The sequence below is a fragment of the Sitophilus oryzae genome, unplaced genomic scaffold, assembly GCF_002938485.1.
Source record: "Sitophilus oryzae breed Bouriz unplaced genomic scaffold, Soryzae_2.0 scaffold_496_pilon_pilon, whole genome shotgun sequence".
NCBI classification, from domain to species: domain Eukaryota; kingdom Metazoa; phylum Arthropoda; class Insecta; order Coleoptera; family Curculionidae; genus Sitophilus; species Sitophilus oryzae.
The window spans coordinates 2,144,798-2,168,026 of NW_022147080.1; the positions used below are offsets into that span (position 1 = coordinate 2,144,798).

A 23,229-nucleotide genomic window follows, 5' to 3' on the forward strand; every position below is an offset into this window, starting at 1 on the left:
AAAACAACTAGAGTTAATTGAATTTCGGCTTTACTTTGTCGCCGAAGGACTTAAAACAGTGGATTTGGCGAACGAGAAGAAGTGGAAACAATGCGACAGAGAAACCGGATTCTTAAAAGCGTATTATTTTCGCATTAACCGAAACGGAACGGTGATATATTTACCCATTTAGCAAATTAAACTGCTTTAATAAATTTTGCGGATTGATTGTAACCCGCAATCGTCAATAGAATTTAAAGAGATGCATACTAAGGGCTGGCAAAGGTTAGTCTTGGGTCGAGATTTCCGTATGTAAGAAGAGTACTGAACAAAGAGAGGACAGTAAACACGTTGCCAAACGTATGAAATAAACCTAGAAAGTGTGCACATTGCTAAGAAACGTGGAAGGGGATATACTATAGCAGATTTGTCGCAGTCGACCGGTTGACCCAATCAGTACCTCTGTCAGTACTTAAAGTTCTAGGGAAAGGTGTACATCATGCGTTCAGCTTCACGATTTAATTACGTCTCGTGATACTTTAATTGTTTATTTATTAACGAGTTGTTGTAACTTTCCCTATAGCTTGAAAATTTTTAAGTGCAAGTTAGAAACACTTGTATTTTTGGTAAAAATATGTGGAATTAAGTTGGCGTTCGATAGCAGTCGCGCTATTAGAACTCTGAATTCAAAAATCGATATCTCGAAATCTATTAGAAATAATTGATTGTAGTTTTTTCAAAAACTTTCTTAATATTCCTGCTGCATTTTCTTCGTAGACAGTAAGTGAAAATCTTTATCAATAAAAAAATTACACGACTGCTGAAAATTGCTATGCTATCGATTTTTTTCTTATGTAAACATATTGTAAAAGATCCTATCTTCAAATTAAAAAAAAGTTTCAATATCTAAAGTGTTTCTTGAGTTACGGCGTGTTATGTTTTAAAAAGTTGAGTTTTTAAATTATCGCGATTATTGACGTTTTCTCGTTATAAAAAAATGACACCTTAAAGATATCCTTATAATTCCATTTCAGATGCTCAGAAACATTTCTACTGATTTTATCTAGTTATTTTTTCGAAAAACAAGTCTTGATTTTTGATCGTCAATTTATTTTACTTGATAGGGAAAGGCGTAGCGGCAACGCCGCAACGGCACTCCGTTGCATTTCTCTCACTCCGACTTAGTAAGATCCCTATGCGATTTACTTCCACACCGACCCAAGAGTAACAGTTGCCAGCAGGTATTACATTTAAATGGAATATATTACGTAACAATTAGGTATGTCAATTACAGGTTTGTCTTCTAACATTTTTTAAATAAAACAATTATAAAATTTCAATATATGTATATTTTGTCGGTATGTGAAAAAGGAAAATATGAAATGGACAAACGCTTACTTACATTGCAATAAAACTGACACTTATAGTTTTGCAATCCAAATGCAATATTTCTATTTCACAAATAAAAATATCCGACAACACTAAAATCACTGAAACTTCCGCGGCTGACAACGAAAACTGAAAAATATAACAGCACTTTTTGTTTTGAACCTGCATAACAAAAAAAAATATATAATAGAATTGTCTAATTACTAATTATAATTAAGATTATAACTTGTGAATTTTAGTATTTTAACTATCTCTGACAATAACTAACTTTTTGTTATCAAGATGACATTTTAGATGGCAACTGACATATATGTCATAATATTTTGATTTTAAATATGTATGCAACATAATTTAAATTAATATGATGCAACTTTATACTAAGAAAACATGTATTATACATTCAGAAAATACCAAACAAAACCTAATAATGTAGTTTGAAAACAATGAAAATTGAATTTAAATTAAAAAAATTAAGCGCCACCCCTTGTGTCAAAATTAGATGATTAAATTATTGTAATTTTTACACCATTTGATGACTGGTGGCGCCTCTAGTGTTTGTTCGGGCGGTTAGTCTTTTACTCCCGTTCACAAAACATCCCCCTTTAAAACTTTTTCTTTAATGGCCATAAGCGGGAGTAAAAGTCCACCGCCCGAACAAACACTAGAGGCGCCACCGGTCATCAAATGGTAAAAAAATCGCGAAAATTTAATCATCTAATTTTGACAAAACAGGGTCCCCTTAACTTTCAATTTGAATTCAATATTCATTGTTTTAAACTATATTATTAGACTTTGTTGTATTTTGTGAATGTATAAATGTTTTCTTAGTATAAAGTTGCATTATAGTAATTTAAATTATATTACATACATACATATTTAAGATTCAAATATTATGACATATACGTCAGTTGCCGTCTAAAATGTCATCTTGATAACAAAAGTTAGTTATTGTCAAAAGTAGTTAAAATCATGTTTAAATATTAAAATTTACAAGTTATAATTAGATATTTTATATTATTTCAACAACAAACACATAATAGTACAGCGTAATGTTGATATGCAAGCCCAAAACAAAAAGTGCTGTTATATTTTTCAGTTTTCGTTGTCAGCCGCTTTCAGTGATTTTAGTGTTGTCTTTAGTGTTGTCGGATATTTTTATTTGTGAAATAGAAATTTTGCGTTTGGATTGCTAAACTAAAAGTGGAAGTTTTATTGCATTGTAAGTAAGCGTTTGTCCATTTTATATTTTACTGTTTTCATACTTATGACAAATATACATATATTGAAACTTTATAATTCGTTTTATTTAAAAAGTGTTAGAAAACAAGCTTGTAATCCTGTAATTGACATAATTGTTATGTAATATATTCCATTACAATTAAAAAAATGTAAATTTAAAAAATATATTAAAAATATATACAGGCATTAATTGACATTTTTTGAGTGCGAACAAACACGAGAGGCGCTTTATTATTTACTTTCATTTCTTAACATGATAGACGAAGTTCTAAAGGGGGATGTTTTGTGCTCACGTTTATGTTCATTAGAGAAAAAGTTCTAAAGGGGGATATTTTGTGCATATAACTTGGTATGGTAAAATAGACATTAAACCGGTCTTCCGTATGTCAAAATTGTAATATTGTAACCTTGGTTGTACACTATAACGGATTCACTAAAAATCTAATATTTTCCACAATAGAAAAAGGTTGAAAATCCGAAACAATCATCATTAACAATTTTTTTTCGATTATTAGTTAAGCTGTGCCTAAAGAATAGATTTTTTAAAACTGAACATTATGTCGCACAAAAACTTAAAATTTGCACAATAACACAATACTACCACAATTTATTTGGTACTACCGGTGGTACTACAGTTTATTTTCGATGAAAATACTAAATAAAAAAAAGTAAAACAAAATATATTTTTTATCTCAATGACCGACTGCCGACAAATAAACAATAAATAACGAGCCCATTTAAAAACGCCGCCGGTATTCCTACACTGAAAAAAATATAAGCAATTTTACAAAAAAAAATATTGATATATTATAGTATTTTTAATAAGAAACATGTAAAAATAAAATATTTTTACATACTTTCACAAATGTAATTTTGCAAAACAGTTTTTGTAAAATGCTTGCTTCATCCACGTTACCATAGATGGAGCTAAGAAGGCTAAGGTAGGGTATATATAATAAATGAACAAAAATACGAGTAGCGGAAAAAGGAGCCAAAAAAACCTTACATATATGCTTATTCTCTGCATTAAGTTCATCAGACTGAAGGGAACAGCCATTCGACGACCGGTTTCGGAGATTTTTCTCCATTGTCAGGCCGACTTTGCTGTAACCCTCGATCTGACCAATGAAAAGCAGAGAATAGTATTTGAGTACAATAAGTACTACTATGGCAAGAGTGCTAGACGCTCTACGCCATCTAGCAGTAGCCGTGACAATCACAGATCGTACCGCCAACCAAAAAGAAACCCTACATATATGCTTCTATAAGCATATATGTAGGTTTTTACAAAGCATGCATATGTGGGTTTTTTTTTTGGCCCCTTTTCCGCTACTCGTATTTTTGTTCATTTATTATATATACCCTACCTAAGCCTTCATAGCTCCATCTACGGTAACGTGGATGAAGCAAGCATGTTTGTCCAGTAGGCCGCTGGTTTTGAATTTTGGCGGTACGATCTGTGGTTGTCACGGCTACCGCTAGATGGCGTAGAGCGTCTAGCACTCTTGCCATAGTAGTACTTACTGTACTCAAATGCTATTCTCTGCTTTTCGTTGGTCAGATCGAGGGTTACAGCAAAGTCGGCCTGACGATGGAGAAAAATCTCCGAAACCGGTCGTCGAAAGGCTGTTCCCTTCAGTCTGATGAACTTAATGCAGAGAATAAGCATATATGAAGGGTTTTTTTTGGCCCCTTTTTCCGCTACTCGTATTTTTGTTCATTTAGTTTTTGTAATTTTGCAAAACTATTTGTCAAATACTTTAATAATAAGTAGCAAAGTAGCCAAAATATTTTATTCTGTCCCAATTTAATCTCCTTTCGTAAATCCAGAATACGAAACACGGATTAATCTGCCCTATCTTGGCTTTTATGTGCTCCTGCACATTTTTAGTTTGATTTCAAACAGAAATAATACGGAAATTGCAGTCCCAAGAGTATCAGTCCAATATTAGGAGCGCACTCGGATTTGCATTTTTATTAAAACGATTATTTGTAGCGGCTGGTATCGTTTTGTTGTAGCCGATCCGTTTTCAATTTTGTAGCCAATTACAAATAATTTCTTTCTACTTTGTTCGTTTAGATTTTTATTGTTTTCCGATAAAAAGCTGTACTTTGTTTTTATTTTTTGCTTTATAAAATAGATAATTGAGCAGGATAAACTCTATATTGAGTCTTTTATACATGGAATCGATAAATTTGTACTGGATATTTAAGATAGGGATTATGATATATTTTTTACGCAAAAAATCACGAAAAGGTATATTTTTTCATTCAATAGTTTTGTACAGGTACGGACGAAAAGTTATTAAATACTCTTCAAAACAGTTAAAACATGTGTAGATGGCGACAGCTACAAATAGGAGTCAAACTCTCAGACACCAATTTTCATCCAAATATTGACGTTATTTCATAAATTATTTCGAAAAAATCGAAATAAAAATGAAACTTCTACACCCTTTTTTTTTTTGTTAGAGAAGAGACAGGCTCGCTGAATCCATGTTTACTGTCAGGGAAAACACTATAGAGGCAATTGAAAAAGCACTAAGAAATGCGTGCGATAGTGTTAGGCCCAAAGGGCGACCACGGAAAGACATCGTGTATTGATGGACACCTCAAGTCTCTGATGCTCTTAAAGTAAAAAATGCTGCACATCGCAGGCTTGCGAGGCTACACAAGAGAGGTGCACCAACGGAGGAAGAGACTGCCGCCAGGCAAGAACTCGTAATAGCCAGGAGAGCCGCCAAACGCGCAGTTGCGGCTGCAAAAAAAGATTCGTTCACAAATCTCATCAACGAGGTGGAGAACGACATTTGGGGCACGGCATATCGTCTTGTGACAAAAAGATTTGGCAAACAGGTGAGCCCGGTAGTGCCGGATAACATTACAAGAGTGCAGGTAGATAGACTGTTTTCTGACACACCTATAATTAGATGGGAGCTAGATTCAACTGATACGATCGTTAATGAAACACTATATAATTATACATACTATGAACCAATAAAAGAAGGATTGAACCGTATTGGAAATGTATTTTATTGTTGTTAAAGTCGAATTCCTAACAGTGATTTTATTTCCAACTAAGCTTTAACACATTTTGTATAGATTTGCCGCGGTTAAGCAATCTAATCCTGCATTAATTTGTCTGTATATGTTAATTATACATGATTTATTTTGTTGTTTAAAAGAAACGACAAACAATATTGAATTGCAAGTCATTTATAGTAAAGAGATTTGTGATCTGGAAGACTTTGAATATAAAAGTAATTTTTTTAAATGAATTTTTTGAAAAAATGAAAAAAAAAAAGAAATTTTACACGACCTCAAAAAAGAAATATCGATAGACGACATCCAATAAATGGCAGAACATATGATTTACCTGTGAATTAAAATGACAGACACAACTGTCACTGTTTGGTCATGTATTCTCTCCTTGGACTGATTATACTCTGCAGGGGATATAAATAAGTTCAACAGGGTATATGCTATGTGAGAGAGTCCATTTTTATCGACACTTTTTTTGGAAATTATTTTGTTGTTAAAGAATGTGTTGTTTAACAACAAGTTTTTAAATGATAGTGCTGTTATAGAATGTTATATGTAATAGTTAATCAAGTCAAAATTTTAATTCGTTGATTTTAGTGATAAGAATACTGAAAAACCATACTTTACAATAGAAAATATTGTAGTTTATTTTATACTATACAGTCACTTCTTTTAATTATTTTATTTAATTTATATGTTACGGTTAAGGTCCGATGTCCGGTTAATGTCGACATTAGCCGGTTAATCTCGAGAATAACACACAACAAAACAACCAAAAACATAACCTAATCCAAACATTAACATGTTAATGTCGACATTAACCGGACATCGGACTTTAACCGTAACATATATATCTCTTTGTAGTTGGGCCCATTGCTGTACATTGTTGACTATGCGGGCTCAAGTTATCCCTGGATTCCCTGGTAATTTCCTAATATTATGGTCCCATCACAAGTTTGGTCTTCTTCTAGATCTCTTAATTCCTCCTGGGTACCATGCTGTAATTTTTGTGGTCCATCTGTTGTCCGTCGTTCTTGCCAGGTGTCCTGCTCATTGCCACTTAAGGAATTTGATTCTGTAGATGACATCTATTACCTGGGTCTTTTGTCGTATCCATTCTATTATTTTACGGTCTTGGTTATTTCCAGCATAGCGTTTTGCGACCTGTAGTTTCCTTATAATATCCGTCTTCTTTAGATAAAGTGGCATTCTAGATTTGAATATGATTGACTTTCTTCCAACTTCTTTCTACGTCATTGGTTTCTTCTATATTCTTCTACGATTTCCAGTGTTGTGTTATTTATTAGAATGTCTTTTCTGTCTACTAGTTTGTTATACATAACTTTAGTTTTTGCTAAATTAATTTTGACATCTACTTTATTGCTGGCTGTATTAACGAGTAGTTCGTTAATTTGTGCTTGTGGTTCTTGAGGACTATTGGCAATTAAGACTATGTCATCATTTAACAAATAATGCTATATTATTTTTATATGAGGAATTTTTTGAACGAGATGGTGTATTCCCAAAATAGGCCATACAGAGGGCTGTATTTTATTTATTTCTTTTAATTCACCAAAAAGTATATAAAAATATGCCTATTACTTACAGATACCACAAAACTAAAAAGCAAAATACAAACCGAAAAAATGTAAATAAATGAAATAATATTGATTATACATAAATAACAATTCTGAGAATCTAAAAATAAACTTTTTTCCAATATAATATATGTCCAAATTGCTTGAACTCACAAACAATCACATTTAGGTTACTGTATTTTAATGCTTTCTGTACCTGCTTTGTTATAATTGACTTTATGTATTTTCAACCCACACTGTGCTAATGGTTCATTAAAAACAAAAAAAAAATACATTTTGTAAAAGTGTTGTTAAAATCGATAAGTGATTTGTAACAACATAAATAAAAAAATTAGAGCCTGTCGAAATATGTAGGTTATGAATATCCCTGATAGCTGTTGCTGTTGACCTTTGAAAAATGCACAATAATGAAAACCCTGATTGTTCAACACGCGCATTGAATCATTCAAAATTCCCCAATTCGGTCAGTGAATCAGAAAGATTCTTGTAACCATCTTGAGGGTAAAGAATTATGAAATATTTGCTAGGATAGAATAACAACCGTAAAACTGTATTTCCTTACTTCATTGTTATTTCACCATATTCATATAATACCCATATGGGCATTATAATCCATATTACAGAGCATATTGATCCCTTCGCAATACAAAGCAAATAAATATTACTATGCCCATTAAACACTTAAAAATAAATAATTTTAATTATTATTATCATCATCATCACTTCCAGCTTATACAACCATTTTCAATTATAGTGTAGCCGCCCTCACATATTATCTAAATATGTGAGGGAGGTGAGGGAAGCCCATATAGATAATACAGGAAGATATAGTATATACAGTAATAATATAGTATATATCATATAGTACAGTATAGGTAGAACAGAAATTCAATGGAAAATAGAGGGAAATATATAGAAAAAAAGATATGGAAATATATAGAAAACACTTAAATCTAAACAAAAATATAACGAACAAAAAAATGACAACAATTTTCAAATCGATTGGTCAATTATTCTAGATCACTCGATCAAGCAGTCATCCGTACTACAAGATTGACAAAATAACTTTGACTTCACTTTACTGTTAGTAAGTAAAATATTATATATTTTACTCATAAACACATAAATACTATCAAACTTATCATTGACATGTACAGATGTTTCAAGTAGAGAAATGAGATGAATCCTTTCACGGGCAAACAGTGAACAGACCCAATATAATATCGATTTTTCTAATAAAAAATAACTTGATGCCTTTCATAAAGAAACGCCTCAAATATAAATTCGCGATCCAATTAGATTTTGACATCGTAAGCGCTCTCTAGCATTTACCGTAATTTCTGTTACCTACTTTCGTAAATATATTGCAAAATACAAAAAATACCTACAAATTCGCACCCGTCTCTTTACATTACATTTAACAGGTCAAATTCCTAACGTTAGTAATACTATACTCGTAATAAAAACTTTTAGGAATATTCCTCTTCTTACTACATTTTTTATTTAACACACAAATTACTACAATATTCTGCCTATTCCAACCAATCATATTATGCAGATATGTTGAAAAATCTGAAAGCTTTAGGAAGGCTACCAAAATATAACATCCCAAACTGACAGGCCGGGCTAAAGCGGCACCCAACTATGAACTAGTAAAGCAAGTATCATCGAAATCCTATTCTTAAGTCCTATTCTAAAAACTCTGAATCAGGGTTAAGCAGACCGTCCACTGGAGAAACAGACAGAGGCACTGGCATCATCCATTCGTTTTACAGCAGGACAACATATGTAGAATGTTTAGGAGGGGAGTTAATCACCGCGACCTTATAGATCTATTGTGTGTTCCCCATTCTTGAGTTATAACGAGTTATAACTCATCATACAGTCTCAGGGCTTTAAGAAAAGCCAGTATCTGAGACGGCTCCACAGAGGCCAGCTCTCCATCCTCGACATCAGACGTACCAAGGTTCATGGCACGAATGGTCGTCGTCTCGGCGCACTCAGTGATAAGGTGTTCTGGTTCTGGAGGACAACATATGCAGCACTAATAAAATATCATACTCTTTTCCGCTCCCTGATGTCGTATGGTATACTATCTTGGGGGGGAGCAGCGGGCACTTGTCTTAACAGTGTATTTGTTAAGCAAAAGAAAGCAATTAGAATAATAGCAAATATGTCTGCATTTGATAGTTGTAAGCCCTTTTTTCGATCTTTGCGCATAATTATGTTATATCAAAAAAAAAATATCGATAAATACAAATCTCACACAAGTGTACATGACCACGATACGTGTTTTAAAAATAATCTTGTGAAACCTACCTCAAGATTACAGAAAACAAGCTCTATTGGTGTGGATTCTTATAATTTCCTTCCACTAAATTTCAGGAAATCAAGCTTGAGTGTATTTAAGTGGCATCTTAAAATATGTATAGTGCACTTGGCACCCTACTCCATTAATGATTTTAAGGAAGCTCTGAGAGAGGGCAGAGACCTGCAGATATTATTTTAATCGTACATGTCATTTTAGGTTGTAATGTGAGTGCTACTATGATTGCATTTTTTTATCTTTTATTATATTTGGTTTTTTTTTATCTTGAGTCGCTAATTGTAATTGTAGTTCTTATTTCTCATTTCAAATTTTCTGTTTATATCTATTCAATAAGTACATTTTTTATTAACTGATTTTTGTTACTTATCTATGAAAATTTGTACTTTCGTATGATCAATAAAGGTTATTATTATTATTATTATCAGACCTAATTCTAAGCCAACAAAGGAACTGCTAATACCCAGTATGAATAAGTGCGGACTACAATACAGGTCTCTTGGCAGGACACATAGCTGTCAAGTGCTACCTGTATCAAGGACGTTTTTTCTACTGTCAACTCATTGCGAGCCTCTGGATCGCAAGGTACTTTCTATTTGGGAAAGCAAGGCTAGAACAGAGGGAACTATTTTATATCCATCCTATCAAGGACATGCGCAGGTTAGCGCAGGATGCAGGGATAGAAGAGTAGGTGCAGACAGAAAGGGAACAAAAACAATATGGCTTACAGGCCGCAGTGTTTCCGGCATAAAACATACTCTTATATTAGATGTAACTTTGAAAGGTATCCTGATCTAAATTAACTGGCCATCAGTCAATTCATGGGGCATAGATACTAGGACACGAGAGTATTCTAGAAAATAAATTTGAATCCATTTCGTGGAATACTCTTGGACTGATTGGCTTTTATTTTCACGAACGTGAAAGCCAATCTATTCTATCACCTGAATAAATTCCTTAATAAACTTCTTCTGAGTGTTACTATCCGTTCCGGATGTTGGTGATAAGCAAAGCGATTTGAACTTTACTGGCTGCTGCTCTAAATAATCCTCCTGTAGAAGGGAAAAACCAACTTCTGAGGTTTTTCAACCAGGAGATCCTGCGTCTTCCAGATCCTCTTTTGCCTAAGACCTCCCTGGAGTATCAACTGAAGTAGACCATATCTTTTGTGGTTCCTCGTTATGTGCCCCAGATATTCTAATTTCCGTTGTTTGATAATGTCCACTATTTCCTTCTTCTTGCCACTACATGCAATGCCACTACATGCAGCTAAAACAACTGAGCAGCTTCTGTTGGAGATGTGTCAACAGTCTTCACACTCTAACTGGAATTTTCACCAAATATTGAACATCTAGCAGCAAAAAATGAACCCAAATGACACACCACTCTGTAGAAGATATACACAGAAAGAGGAATCGGTCCAGCATGCTTTGTATAACTTATTTGGACCTGTAGTCAACCAGAGAGTTTATTTTGGGTGAATTTCTGTCTACTGTGGTCAATTTGGCCAACAAATCTGATGGGATTGGCGGACGAAGCCATGTGCAGATTTTGTCAGTCGAAAGGAAAAACACATTTTGTGGCAGAGTGAGAGCTTGGCAAATGTGCGCTTCTTGGTATTGGTCTATGATAAGCCATTAACAAAGAACTATAGGATGAGACTGGAAAATGTAACGTAGAGATCAGAAAAGGACTACAATAAATCTAAAAAGATCACAGTGAAGCAGGCCAATAGACACCTCAAAAATCTGATCAAATTTAATGAGTAATTTAGGGGAGACACATTATATTAGAATGATGGTCCAAATTTAGTCTAAGTTTTGCTGTTCTTTTGGATTGTCATTTTATCTCTAAATGTAGATTATGTAGATAATTTAGAGATCCGCGCCCTTATACATCTAATGTGCCCCCTTTTCTTGGGTCATAACTCAGCATACAGTCTCAGGGCTTTGACAAAAGCCAATATCTGAGAAGGTTTTACGGAGAGTAGTTCTCAAACCCCATACCAAAGTTTATGACACAAATGGTTGTCATCTCGACATACTCTGTGTTGGGGTGTTCTGGTGTCTCCCTATTTTTCCCACAGAATCGGCATTCGCCGTTGTTTCTCACCTACAATCTACTATGGTGTTCCTTGAGGAGACAGTGTCCTGTTAAAAACCCAATGACAATCCGAAGATTGTTCTTACTTAAATCAAGGAAAATCTTTGATTTTTCTCGGTCGTAAGTTCTGAGAAATGCTCTTCACTAATTATATCAGATAAATGTGATTGATCTTGAAAAAAAAACTTTAAAACCAATTAATAAACAATAAAAATTTAATTAATTATGAATGCATGAACGATACCGTTATAATTTCGAATAGTAATAAATTTGAAAAAATTGAAAACGTGAAAACGCAAACCTAGAATGTTTTAACCTTTAAACGAAACACTAAAAAACCTGATTCTCAATTAACGAAAGCAATTATTAACATTCCTGCGATCGGTCTAATAGAAGCACTTTCCATAAAATGCTGCAACACAACCGTCGTATTGAAAATAGCTACGATAAACAGTTAGTTATTATAGCATTTTTTTCCTAATTCACTATTGTGGAATGTCACGTGCGTTTTATCAGTCCGGCAACACGCGTGTCACCAAAACGAAATGAAAGTTTATACTTATTATAATAACAAACAACAACTGTTTGCATATATACGTGGTTCAAGGTGCTAATACATGCTATCACCCATTAATTTTTCATTCATTAAATTTTCAGTCATTGTGAAATGGCAATAAAAATAATAAATAATGTCTATAGCTTTATGGGTTGGGTTGTCCCCTTTCTATATCTGAACCCATTCTCCTATCCCTGTACCCTGCACCAACTTGTACAAGCCCTTGATAGGATGAGAGCATAGTTCCTCCAGTTCTAGCTTAGGTTTCCCAAATAAAAAAGTGTCGCTTGCGATCCAGAGCCTCGCAGTGACATATTATGTGCTCCGCTGTTTCAGGATCTTTATCGCAGGACGCAGAGTCTGCAGCTAAGACTTCCTTGATACAGGGTTGAGCTTGTTCAGGTAACACTTGACAGCCTGAGTAATCCGCACTTTATTCCTTCTAAACATTAGCAGATCTTTTGTGGTTTTAGAGCTAGGTCTTTGGATAAAGATCCTGTGCCTATGCCCCTGTCTGTTTCTCCAGTGGACATTCTGCTTTTGCCCTGATCCAGAGCTTTGTGCACTACGGGCCATACATTTAGGTATTCCCAGTACTGGCTCTGAGCCAGGATAGGATGTCGATGATCCTTGCTTAGCTAGCTCATTGGCTTTTTCGTTGCTTTGGATACCGCTGTGGCCCGACACCTAAAGTAATTTAACTCAAAAAGCCAAAATGTTACATACTCCTTGAATTAAAAAAAAATTGTTGATTAGGCGAATTTGATAATTGATTTATTGTCCTGATCGGCTGCCCCACCCGCACGACCCTGTATAAAATATTTAGGTATGATTGGGGGGTACTTAACAGGGTGCAAGGTTTCACCCCTTAGGTTTATTAAAGTTTGTTTTAAATTATTATCAAAATTAAATCTAAGTTTTAACTATCTATTGATATTTTACTCCAAGTTTACTACTGCATTATTTTTAAGTTTTTAAAAATGCAATATTATTTTAATATATTTATATTTTTTATATGGTTTCACATACTTTTTAATGGAATTCAAAATAGTGTATTTTCCCATTTAATTTTGCAACGAAACAATAATCTCCATAATTATGTAATGGAACAATTAAAATTGAAAGTAACAAGAACATCATGGCGTTCTGCTTCCATTATTTCATATATGCAACAATCTCATATGCCCTATTTACATTTAGATTTTCTACAATTACCACATATAGATACCGCTTCATTCATATTTACACCCGCTTCTATACAAAATACGTGTATCTATTGAATAAATTAGTACATCAAGAGATTAAATAAAAATATTTTAAAGTGAATTTTCGTATAAGCAAGTTTACGGGCACATCTTCGTTATGTCCCTCCATTCTGGGGTACTTGCTGCGCAACAAAATTTGATCGTATTTTCAAACTTCAAAAGAGAGCAGTTCGATATTTACTGGACTGGACAGTAGAACTCACTGCCAAAATTTCTTTAAAAATTTCAAAATACTGACTCTTCCTTCTTTATTCATTTTTGAATCCGTTTGCTTAATCCGCAAGCACATATCTGCTATTCCCGAAAGGCCATCTCACAACTATCCACTTAGGAACGCGGAGCAGGATCTTTATCTGCCAACCCCGAACTCAGAACTAGTTAAAGGCTCAATACTGTACAATGCCAAAAAAATGTACAATCATCTGCCTTTGAATATCAAGTCGCTTTCATTCTTTCCCGCATTTCGCAAAGTTCTGAAATCAAACGACTTTTTTGTAGATGTTTAATCATGAAGGATTTTGAATTTTAAAATTTTGATCACCTCACACCTCACACACTGGTCAAAGGTCGAGAGTATTTAATATTTTATAACTCTTAAATTTATATCCATTTACAATTTTCATATTGTAAAATTTTATTGATACACCTTTTTTGTGTTCTGCAATTGTCTATTTGTAATTTTAATGACTTAAATTTTTTTGAATTGTATGATTTCTATTGTATATTTTTTATTATTAGTATATTTTTGTGCTTTTGTTTGTTTTGTAAATGCTTTGTCGATGAAGCTATTTTGGCTTTTTGCACAATAAAGCGATATTTATTATTATTATTATATACGGTATATCTATATCACAGCTTATTCATTAGACAGCCAGTCGAGATATTTCTTAAGTAGATAGCCTAAAAAATTAGGGTTATTCGTCATATGTTTTTAAGAAAAATATTTATGTAGTTATATTTAATATGTACTTCCTTCTTTACATACTCATTACTCATTAATTTAAGTACTTCCAGAGTTGTACAGAGAGCACACACAACTTGCACATTACCTGATAATAGGAGTAGTAGTGTTTCTTAAAACGATAATTGGATAAGAAGACAGTTTATATCTAAATATTTACAAAAATCTTGTCAATAAATGATATGAATTGTTTACTCACAGAACTAAATGCTATATGTTCTGATATGTCTAAGCATCTATAGTTATTTGCAACTAAAACGAAAGATATAAAAGAAATAATGTTGTTTCATTAAATTCTGTGTTTACAATATGTCAGTACATTTAACAAAGGCGTATTGAATCAACTCTGATGTAAGTTTTGGTTTACGTCGACATAATGTTTTTAGTATTAATCACGGACATAAATATGCACAAACAAACAAACCAGCTTATTGATAACAGTTTGAATTAAAAATTTAACAGCGATATCGAATAACTTATATACAAATTTATATTATGGCAAAAATATATACCCAAAGCTGTTTACAGCAAAACTAGAAGAAAACTTCCGTCAACTAGACTGGACCAACAAAAGATTGAAAATAGATGGAGAATATCTTAACCATCTAATATCAGCTGATGACATTGTCCTAATTGCCAATAGTCCTGAAGAATTACAAGAACAAATTAACGGGAATAAATACAGCCAGCAATAAAGTACGTCTCAAAATAAATTTAGCAAAAAGTAAAGTAATGAACAACAAATTAGTAGACAGAAAATACATTCTAATAAATTATACAACACTTGAAATAGTAGAAGAATATATATATTTAGGAAAACAAAAACACAGCTCTGGATCTCTATTACCAAAAATCAACAAAACAATTAAGTTGCCATGTAGTACATGTGGAAGAAACTCAATCATATTCAAATCTAAAATGCAACATTATCTAACAAGAAAACATTGGATCAATGTGTACTAGTAGTCATGACCTGTCCATGCGAAACCAGGACACTTAAAGGTTGATTCTCACTATACCTTCCATTTCCATTCCATATCCGTTTCGTATTTTTTATCGTATTGACGCTAGCATTCCGTTCCCTATCAGTTCCATACTTTTTATTGTACAATTTATATCATTACGAAAGTTTTATTTTAAAAAATTTGTATCTTTTGAAAAAGGTATAATAGATTTAATTAAGAGGTGAAAGAATAAATAAATATAACCAAAATTTTAATAGAGCTGGTACAAATGTAAGAACTTGACAAAGTTGTTTCCGATACGCTTCAGTCCGTCCGCCAAAAAAATGTATGGAAGGAAAGGATATGGAAAGGAAGGGAAATGGAACGGATAGTGTACATTGTCCTATTTATTTACATGATATAATATTTTATGTAAACGGAATGGAAACGGAAGGGAGCTGATATGGAAGGTACAGTGAGAATCAACCTTAAAACTGACATAAGGAAACTGCAGGTCACACAAAGCTAAATGCAACGAAATATGCTGAGAATAAGACCGTAAAAAATAGGGTAGATACGACAAAAGACCTAGATAATAGATGTAATTTAGAGAATCAAATCGCTCAAGTGGAAATAGACAGGACCTGGCAAGAAGGAAGGACAACAGATGGACCATAAAAATTACTGGATGGTACCTAATAGAAATGAAAAGACCCAGAAGAAGACCAAACCTAAGATAGAATCATGGTATTAGAAAATTAGCAGCGATAACTTGGGCCCGCATAGCTAATAATAGGTCCAATTACAGGGATATTATCTAAAAATGTACGGGAGGCTTCACCATAATAATTGGCAATGGTTGAATAAGCTGGAATTGATGATGCTGATGATTATTATGGCAAAAATTAAACATCAACGTCCTAAATATTCAAAATTATTAAAAAAAACGTTACATATCGTCATCCTTTTTTTCTGTAAAATATCTAAGCAAGTAATCGCGTCAACTGTGCCTGTATGTGCATTAAAATTATTTTGTCTCAAAGTTTCAAGGTTGGTTTCTATTCGCTTGATTTTCATGGTAATCGAGATATTTTCTTTTTTCCGCTGTTAGTTTAAATACATATGTATATAGACACGCTTATTACATAACGACAGTACCAGATACCATTCCACAACATACAGATTGTGCAATGCAAAGCTAAAAATATTTGGTTCAATAACATGATATTTGTACTAAATTTTAACATTTGAGCTTGTTCCATGTTGTATATATAGATTTTACTTAATTTAGATATTATACTTCAGGTAGAAATCTACGATATCGAAAGATGCGTACAATTTATTTTAGATAGGAACTATCGAAAACAAGAAATAACCATCTTATCCGATAATCAAGCAGCCTTAGCCAAGCAGAGAGATCAACTCAGTAACCATTAATTCGAAGTTGGTTAAAGAATGCCTAGAGGAGCTGGACAAAGTAGACAAAGAAAATAAAGTCTTCTTACTCTGGGTGCCAGCCTACCAAGGGATAGAAGGCAATGAAAAAGCAAACGATCTAGCTAGAAAAGGAGCGAACACTCCATTAAATGGACCAGAACCGGTTTGCTTCCCAAGTGGAAACCAACTTAAAGCAGGATTCAAGAACCTAGAAGACTCTATCCATAATCTGGGATGGGAATCCTTCAACGGCCAGTAATTTATAACTCGGTAATATTACGGTAACATTGGTAATTTATTAAAAGCAGTTTTTTAAATATTATTTTTTTACAGTTCAAAACTTAAACCATTACAGAAAAATGAAAAGAACGTTTTTTAAACTAGTCAGTGTCAGAGTAGCCTATATTAAGCCGGTCCCACACGTTCGATGTAGCAAACGCCTTCCAATGTTGAACATATGAACATTTGCCACATCGTGTTGGAGACACACTTGTCAATTGCAATACTGTTGGAACCAACGTTGGACGCATTGTCTAGGACCGGCTTTCTAGTATGTAATAGATTGGATAATTGTAAATCATCCTCAATCTCGTCATCTGGTTGTTTCTCTTTCGTTAATTAAGTCAAGAATCTTGAAACGGTCTAAGACACTCGAAGAAGTTTCTGAGGGCTTACGACCGAGAAAAATGATCTTCCGAAAATCTTACGACAAAGATCTTCCTGTATTTAAGTAAGAACAGTCTTCGGATTGTCACGGGATTTTTAACAGGACACTGTCTCCTCAGTGAACACTCCAGAACAGCTCATCACTGAGTGCGCCGAGACGATAACCATTCGTGCCATGAACTTTTGTACGACTGATATTGGAGATGGAGAACTACCCTCTGTAAAACCGTCCCAGATACTGGCTTTTATCAAAGCCCTGGGACTGTATGATGAGTTATAACTCAAGAAAGGGGGACACAATAGATCTGTAAGGTCGTAGTGATTAAGCCTCCTACTCAGTCTAATTCTAATTTTATTCTCTAGTCTATTAGGTTGTTATCTCGGATCACAGTAAAAAACTGATCTATAACGCGATTCTGAAAAGCGTAATGTTATATGGCTCTGAGGTATGGCAGTTAAGCGAAGAACATAAAAAGAAGTTGTTGTCGACCGAAATGGACTTCTGGCGAAGATCAGCCCGAATCTCCCGTTTAGACAGAATTAGGAACGCGAGAATACGTGAAAAAATGAAGGTAGAGGGTAACATTGTACAAGATATACAAGAAAAACAGCTGCAGTAGTACGGCCATGTACAACGAATCGCTGACGATAGAATACCAAAGCATGTGTTGCAGTGGACCCCTACAGACAGACGTAAACGAGGCCGACCTAAACTCTCCTGGAATCAAGGAATCGACAGAGCCATGTCGGAAAGGAACCTACTACCAGGAGATTGGGACAATAGACGGAGGTGGCGCATGGAGACCGGAGGGCGACGAAGGACGCTGTAAAACCGGACATACATAGTCTATTAGGTACTTCGAAATCGATATCCTCTTCTTCTTCTTCCATTTCTTTCTCAGCAGCTTCTACCATTCTTGGATGTTCTCCATTTAGTAAATTATAATTATGGGCAATATAAGTAAGTGCGGCCCTTTTCACGATAAGTCTTTTTCTTCTTAATTTGGTTATTTTTCATAAGCGTAATTTTTCCCCACCTCTGGAGGTATTTAAACAAATGGACATACAGGATCAATTATAGGTATATCCAGTGATAACTGATAACACATGCAATGTGGTTTTCAATAAAATATTGGTGTTTCTGAATAAGTAGAATATATTTTACGTATATACAGGGTGAATCTTAAATAAGTGCAAATATTGGTTAGTCACGTGATTAAGTTTGATCGGCACAGCGCTGCCCACTTTTATATATTTTCTTTTATTGTTAAGTTTATTACACCTATTAAGTTTATATAAACATAATATCGTCGGCTTTATGACGAAAAGGCGTAACTCGATTTTTGGCGATTTTGAGATATCAACGTCATGACATGCCCAATGGGTTATTTTTTAACATAGCAAATTTGCGCATTTCAATATTATACCTTTTTCATTTTATATTCATTGTTACGTATGTTGAGATAAAGTTACGTATGTTGAGATAAACTTTGTTATATCAATTGTTATACTAATTTTTATACTACAAGAAATAGGCATATTCTGCGTATTATTTTCTGTGGTTGCTTGGAACAAAATAAAAGTAAGCTAGCAGCTCTTTTTTACAGTGTGGCTAATTCAACAAACTTGAAAGAAATAAGTCTTTGATTTTTTGCCACAAACTATGGTTAAAATGAGTTAGACTTTGCACATAGCTGTATTCAGTGGCGTGTCGTATAGGGGGCCAGGGGGGGCGAATGCCCCCTCCGCCCCTAGGCGCTTAGCTCTGGCGCTCTTTCAAAAAAAAAATAGAAAAACTAAATTTAACGCAAAAACAAACGGTGCCCTACCGTACCTACCCTTAGCTCTTCAAGATAAAATATTACGTATATATTTCTGACATTTTATTTTTGTTTTTTAATGTTTACTTATATTTAATAATTTAAATCTCTAATGAAGTAGGCGTATACGTAGATACGAAACGCCGGCGCCAAAAAAAAAGAAGACCAAAGGCAGTCGCGATGGAAATAAATTCGGGGAATCACCGACCGAAATATAATCGATTATAATGAAGTGCTGAATAAAATTAATATATTGTCCAATCACTTGCAAAAGGTTAATATCAACTTATGTACAGCTGCCCATATGATTACTGCGGTAACTAAAGATCTCAAATCATTAAGAAGTGAAAATATTTTGAAATTTTTAAAAAAACAAGCTACTATTTTGGCAAATAAATGCAATACGTCGACATCATTTTCCACAAAAAGAAAATAAAGAATAAAAAAAAATCACGATAAAATCCAGAATAATTACTTACATCAAAATTCTGAAGATAATTTCAAGATATCAGTGTTTTATGGTACTTTAGACATTTTAACTGGTACTCTAGAGCTACTCGGTTTGAAGACTTCCTTAATATATGCCAAAAATTTAATTGTTTATTGAACTTCATATGAATCATATGAACGTCAATGATGACAATTTAAAATGTCTTCTTCTAAACTGGATCTACAGATATTGTACCAAGCGGATGTTAAACCTTCTTTAATTGAGGAATATAAACATTTTTGTGCAGTTTATTAGAAGAAATTAATGCTGATGATAACAAACTTGCACCTGACGAATATTTATCATTTCCATTGACCATAGTCTTCATATCCATCTTTATGTGCATTACTGATGATTTTTACACTATAGCCACCAACAGTGCTGGTGCAGAACGATCTTTCAGTAGATTAGGAAGAATTAGATGATTATAAACTAAAAAAGAAATATAGAGAATTATAAACTTTTGAGTTTATAATCATCTGCTGATGATGCTAACATGGTTAGCGAAACGCGCGTCCAGTGTAAAAGTAAAAGTGTTTTGGTGTATTGTGGTGATTTAGTGTTTTTATTTTGCTGTTTAACACCAAAGGTTCCAACCCTCAACTGTAATATTTATCACTTCTCAGTATTGAAGCAGATACAGCCCAGGATCTAAATATAGACGAAATAATTGATTTTTTTAAATCGGTTAAAACAAGACGCTTGCATCTTTGAAATAACTGTTTTGTATACTAACTTTTTTAATAAACAAATGTATAATTAAAAAAAAATAAAAGTTTTCATGTAGCCTTATTATTTAAAAAAACTTTGTAATCTATTTGATCCTTTATTGATCATTGCGCCCTTTAAGGTCTTCGCCCCCTCCGCCCTTTTATCCACGACACGCTACTGAGCTGTATTGTGTATTCAGAAAGTTGTCCTCTTGGTCGATGTTCAAATCCATAAGTACTAAAGGTTCTTTCAGGGTTTTTTTAAAGGTAAATTAAAAATATCGACAGCTAATAAAATTATTTTAGACGCTGGGCACATGAAAAGGGGTAGAGCGGAAAATAGCAATATTTCCAATACGTAATATTACAGATTGTGTGGGGAAAATGGGGAAACATCAAAACACCTCATCACTGAGTGCGCCGAGACGACAATCATGCGTGTCATAAACTTTGGCAAGGCTGATATCGGAGATGGAGAACTAACCTCTGTAAAATACTGGCTTTTATCAAAGCCTTGAGACTCTATGATGATCTTCCATAACAATCTATAATCTACAACTAACTCCAGAGACTAACAAAAAAATGACTGAATAAAACTGAGAAGTACAGCAGACCTTTAAGCATGGCTTATTATGTTTTTTTATCACTCCAAGCAAGAAATCGTCCAAGACAAACAAAATTATTATTCCGCATTGAGTTGTCAACGCACTCGCCTCTTTTTCACGAACACCTTTATAACTGTTTTTAACATATTATGCGAAATATTCTCCCAGCCCACTTGGTTCGAAATTATTTCAAACCCGACGTATAGTAGTCTGGTGACCATAACTAGTTTTTCTATTGTACCGTTTTGTTTCTGTATTTATTATTATGACCAATTATTGAAAATGAACGGGCAAAGATACAACGGTTTTGCGTTCTTGCGCGCGTGTCGTGTCTCTGTACGCTGATAATTATTCTCAGTTTCGATTTTAGTCCTTTTATCGGTACGTATTTTGTCGCTTCGGAGAAAATTGGTAGTGAATAAAAGTAAATAAGTTTTCGGTTGTTGGAAAAAGTGGGTCAATTATATACAGAAATATTGTCTTTATATGATGAGTAGCGCTTTTTTGGTAAGTTCGATTTAAAAAATACAGCTACACTCTCTTAAAACAATAATTGTTTAATAAGGTATTGTGTTTATACGTGTCATTAAAATTATTTGTTTATACATAAATAATTTTAATAATAAATTTTCCTATATATAAAAGTGGTTTTTTACAATTTTTAAATTGGTTATTTTTCATAAGCGCCCAACCTCTGGAGGTATTTAAACCAATGGGCATACAGAATCAATTATAGACATATTCACTGATAACTGATCACATAATATGCAATGGAGTTTTCAATAAAATATTGGTGTTTCTGAACAGTGGCGCATCTAGAGATTGAGTCTGGGAGGGGTAGTGTGAATATTCAAAAGAGTACTAAATTTGAATTAAATTTTTGCTGGAAGGTATTGTAACTGTGGAAAAAAATCTACTTGGATTGGTTTGGATATTCTGTTTTAATTTGTATTATTAACTTTTTTGTAACAATTTTATTTTATACCAAATTTTATCTTATTAATTCATTTCTTTTTTCTTAGGGTTCATAGTTTTATAGTTGTCGATTTTCGAAAGAAATCAGTACATATATATTATTTCGTATATTTTTTATTTTATTGATTTTATGGAAAGCACTGTTCATTAAAATGTTGTATCCTATGTTATAGGGTATGTTTCTCTCTACAATTTCCTACTTCACAATGTACTGTTTGTGTCGGGGAAGGGATCATAGTTTCATAATGGTCTATTTTCGAAAGAAATTAATACATGTATATTATTTCGTATATTTTTCATTTCATTGATTTTATGGAAAGAACTGTTCATTAAAATGTTGTATTCTATGTTATAGGGCTTGTTTCTCTCTACAATTTCCTGTTTCACAATGTATCGTTTGTGTCCGGGAAGGGATCGTAGTTTCACAGTTGTCGATTTTCGAAAGAAATCAGTACATATATATTATTTCGTATATTTTTCATTTTATTGATTTTATGGAAAGCACTGTTCATTAAAACGGTGTATCCTATGTTATAGGGCTTGTTTCTCTCTACAATTTCCTGTTTCACATTGTACCGTTTATGTCGGGGAAGGGATCATAGTTTCATAGTTGTCGATTTTCGAAAGAAATCAGTACATATATATTATTTCGTATATTTTTCATTTTATTGATTTTATGGAAAGCACTCTTCAATAAAATGTTGTATCCTATGTTATAGAGCTTGTTTCTCTCTACAATTTCCTGTCTCACAATGTACCGTTCGTGTCGGGGAAGGGATCATAATTTCATAGTTGTCGATTTTCGAAAGAAATCTGTACATGTATATTATTTCGTATATTTTTCATTTTATTGATTTTATGGAAAGAACTGCTCATTAAAATGTTGTATCCTATGTTATAGGGCTAGTGGCGCATCTAGAGATTGAGTCTGGGAGAGGTAGTGTGAATATTCAAAAAAGTACTAAATTTGAATTAAATTTTTGCTGGAAGGTATTTGGTTTGGTTTGGTAACTGTGGAAAAAAATCTACTTAGATGGATTGGATATTCTGTTTTAATTTGTAGTATTAACTTTTTTGTAACAATTTTATTTTATACTAAATTTTATCTTATTAATTAATTTCTT

General features: G+C 33.4%; 1 protein-coding gene across 3 annotated transcripts in view; it reads left to right on the forward strand.

Annotated features, from left to right (window-relative positions):
- The window catches only part of LOC115886792, a 91,305-nt gene that overhangs the window by 19,756 nt on the left and 48,320 nt on the right, over positions 1 to 23,229 (forward strand). For 2 of the 3 annotated variants that reach the window (XM_030906078.1, XM_030906080.1), the window contains exon 1: positions 21,510 to 21,637. The exons of the other annotated variant lie outside the window; for it this stretch is intronic. In XM_030906078.1, the coding sequence (XP_030761938.1) occupies positions 21,617 to 21,637 (21 nt within the window). In that variant the 5' untranslated portion in view covers positions 21,510 to 21,616. Of the gene's footprint in view, positions 1 to 21,509; positions 21,638 to 23,229 lie in introns of those variants that run through there. 3 annotated transcript variants of the gene reach the window in all.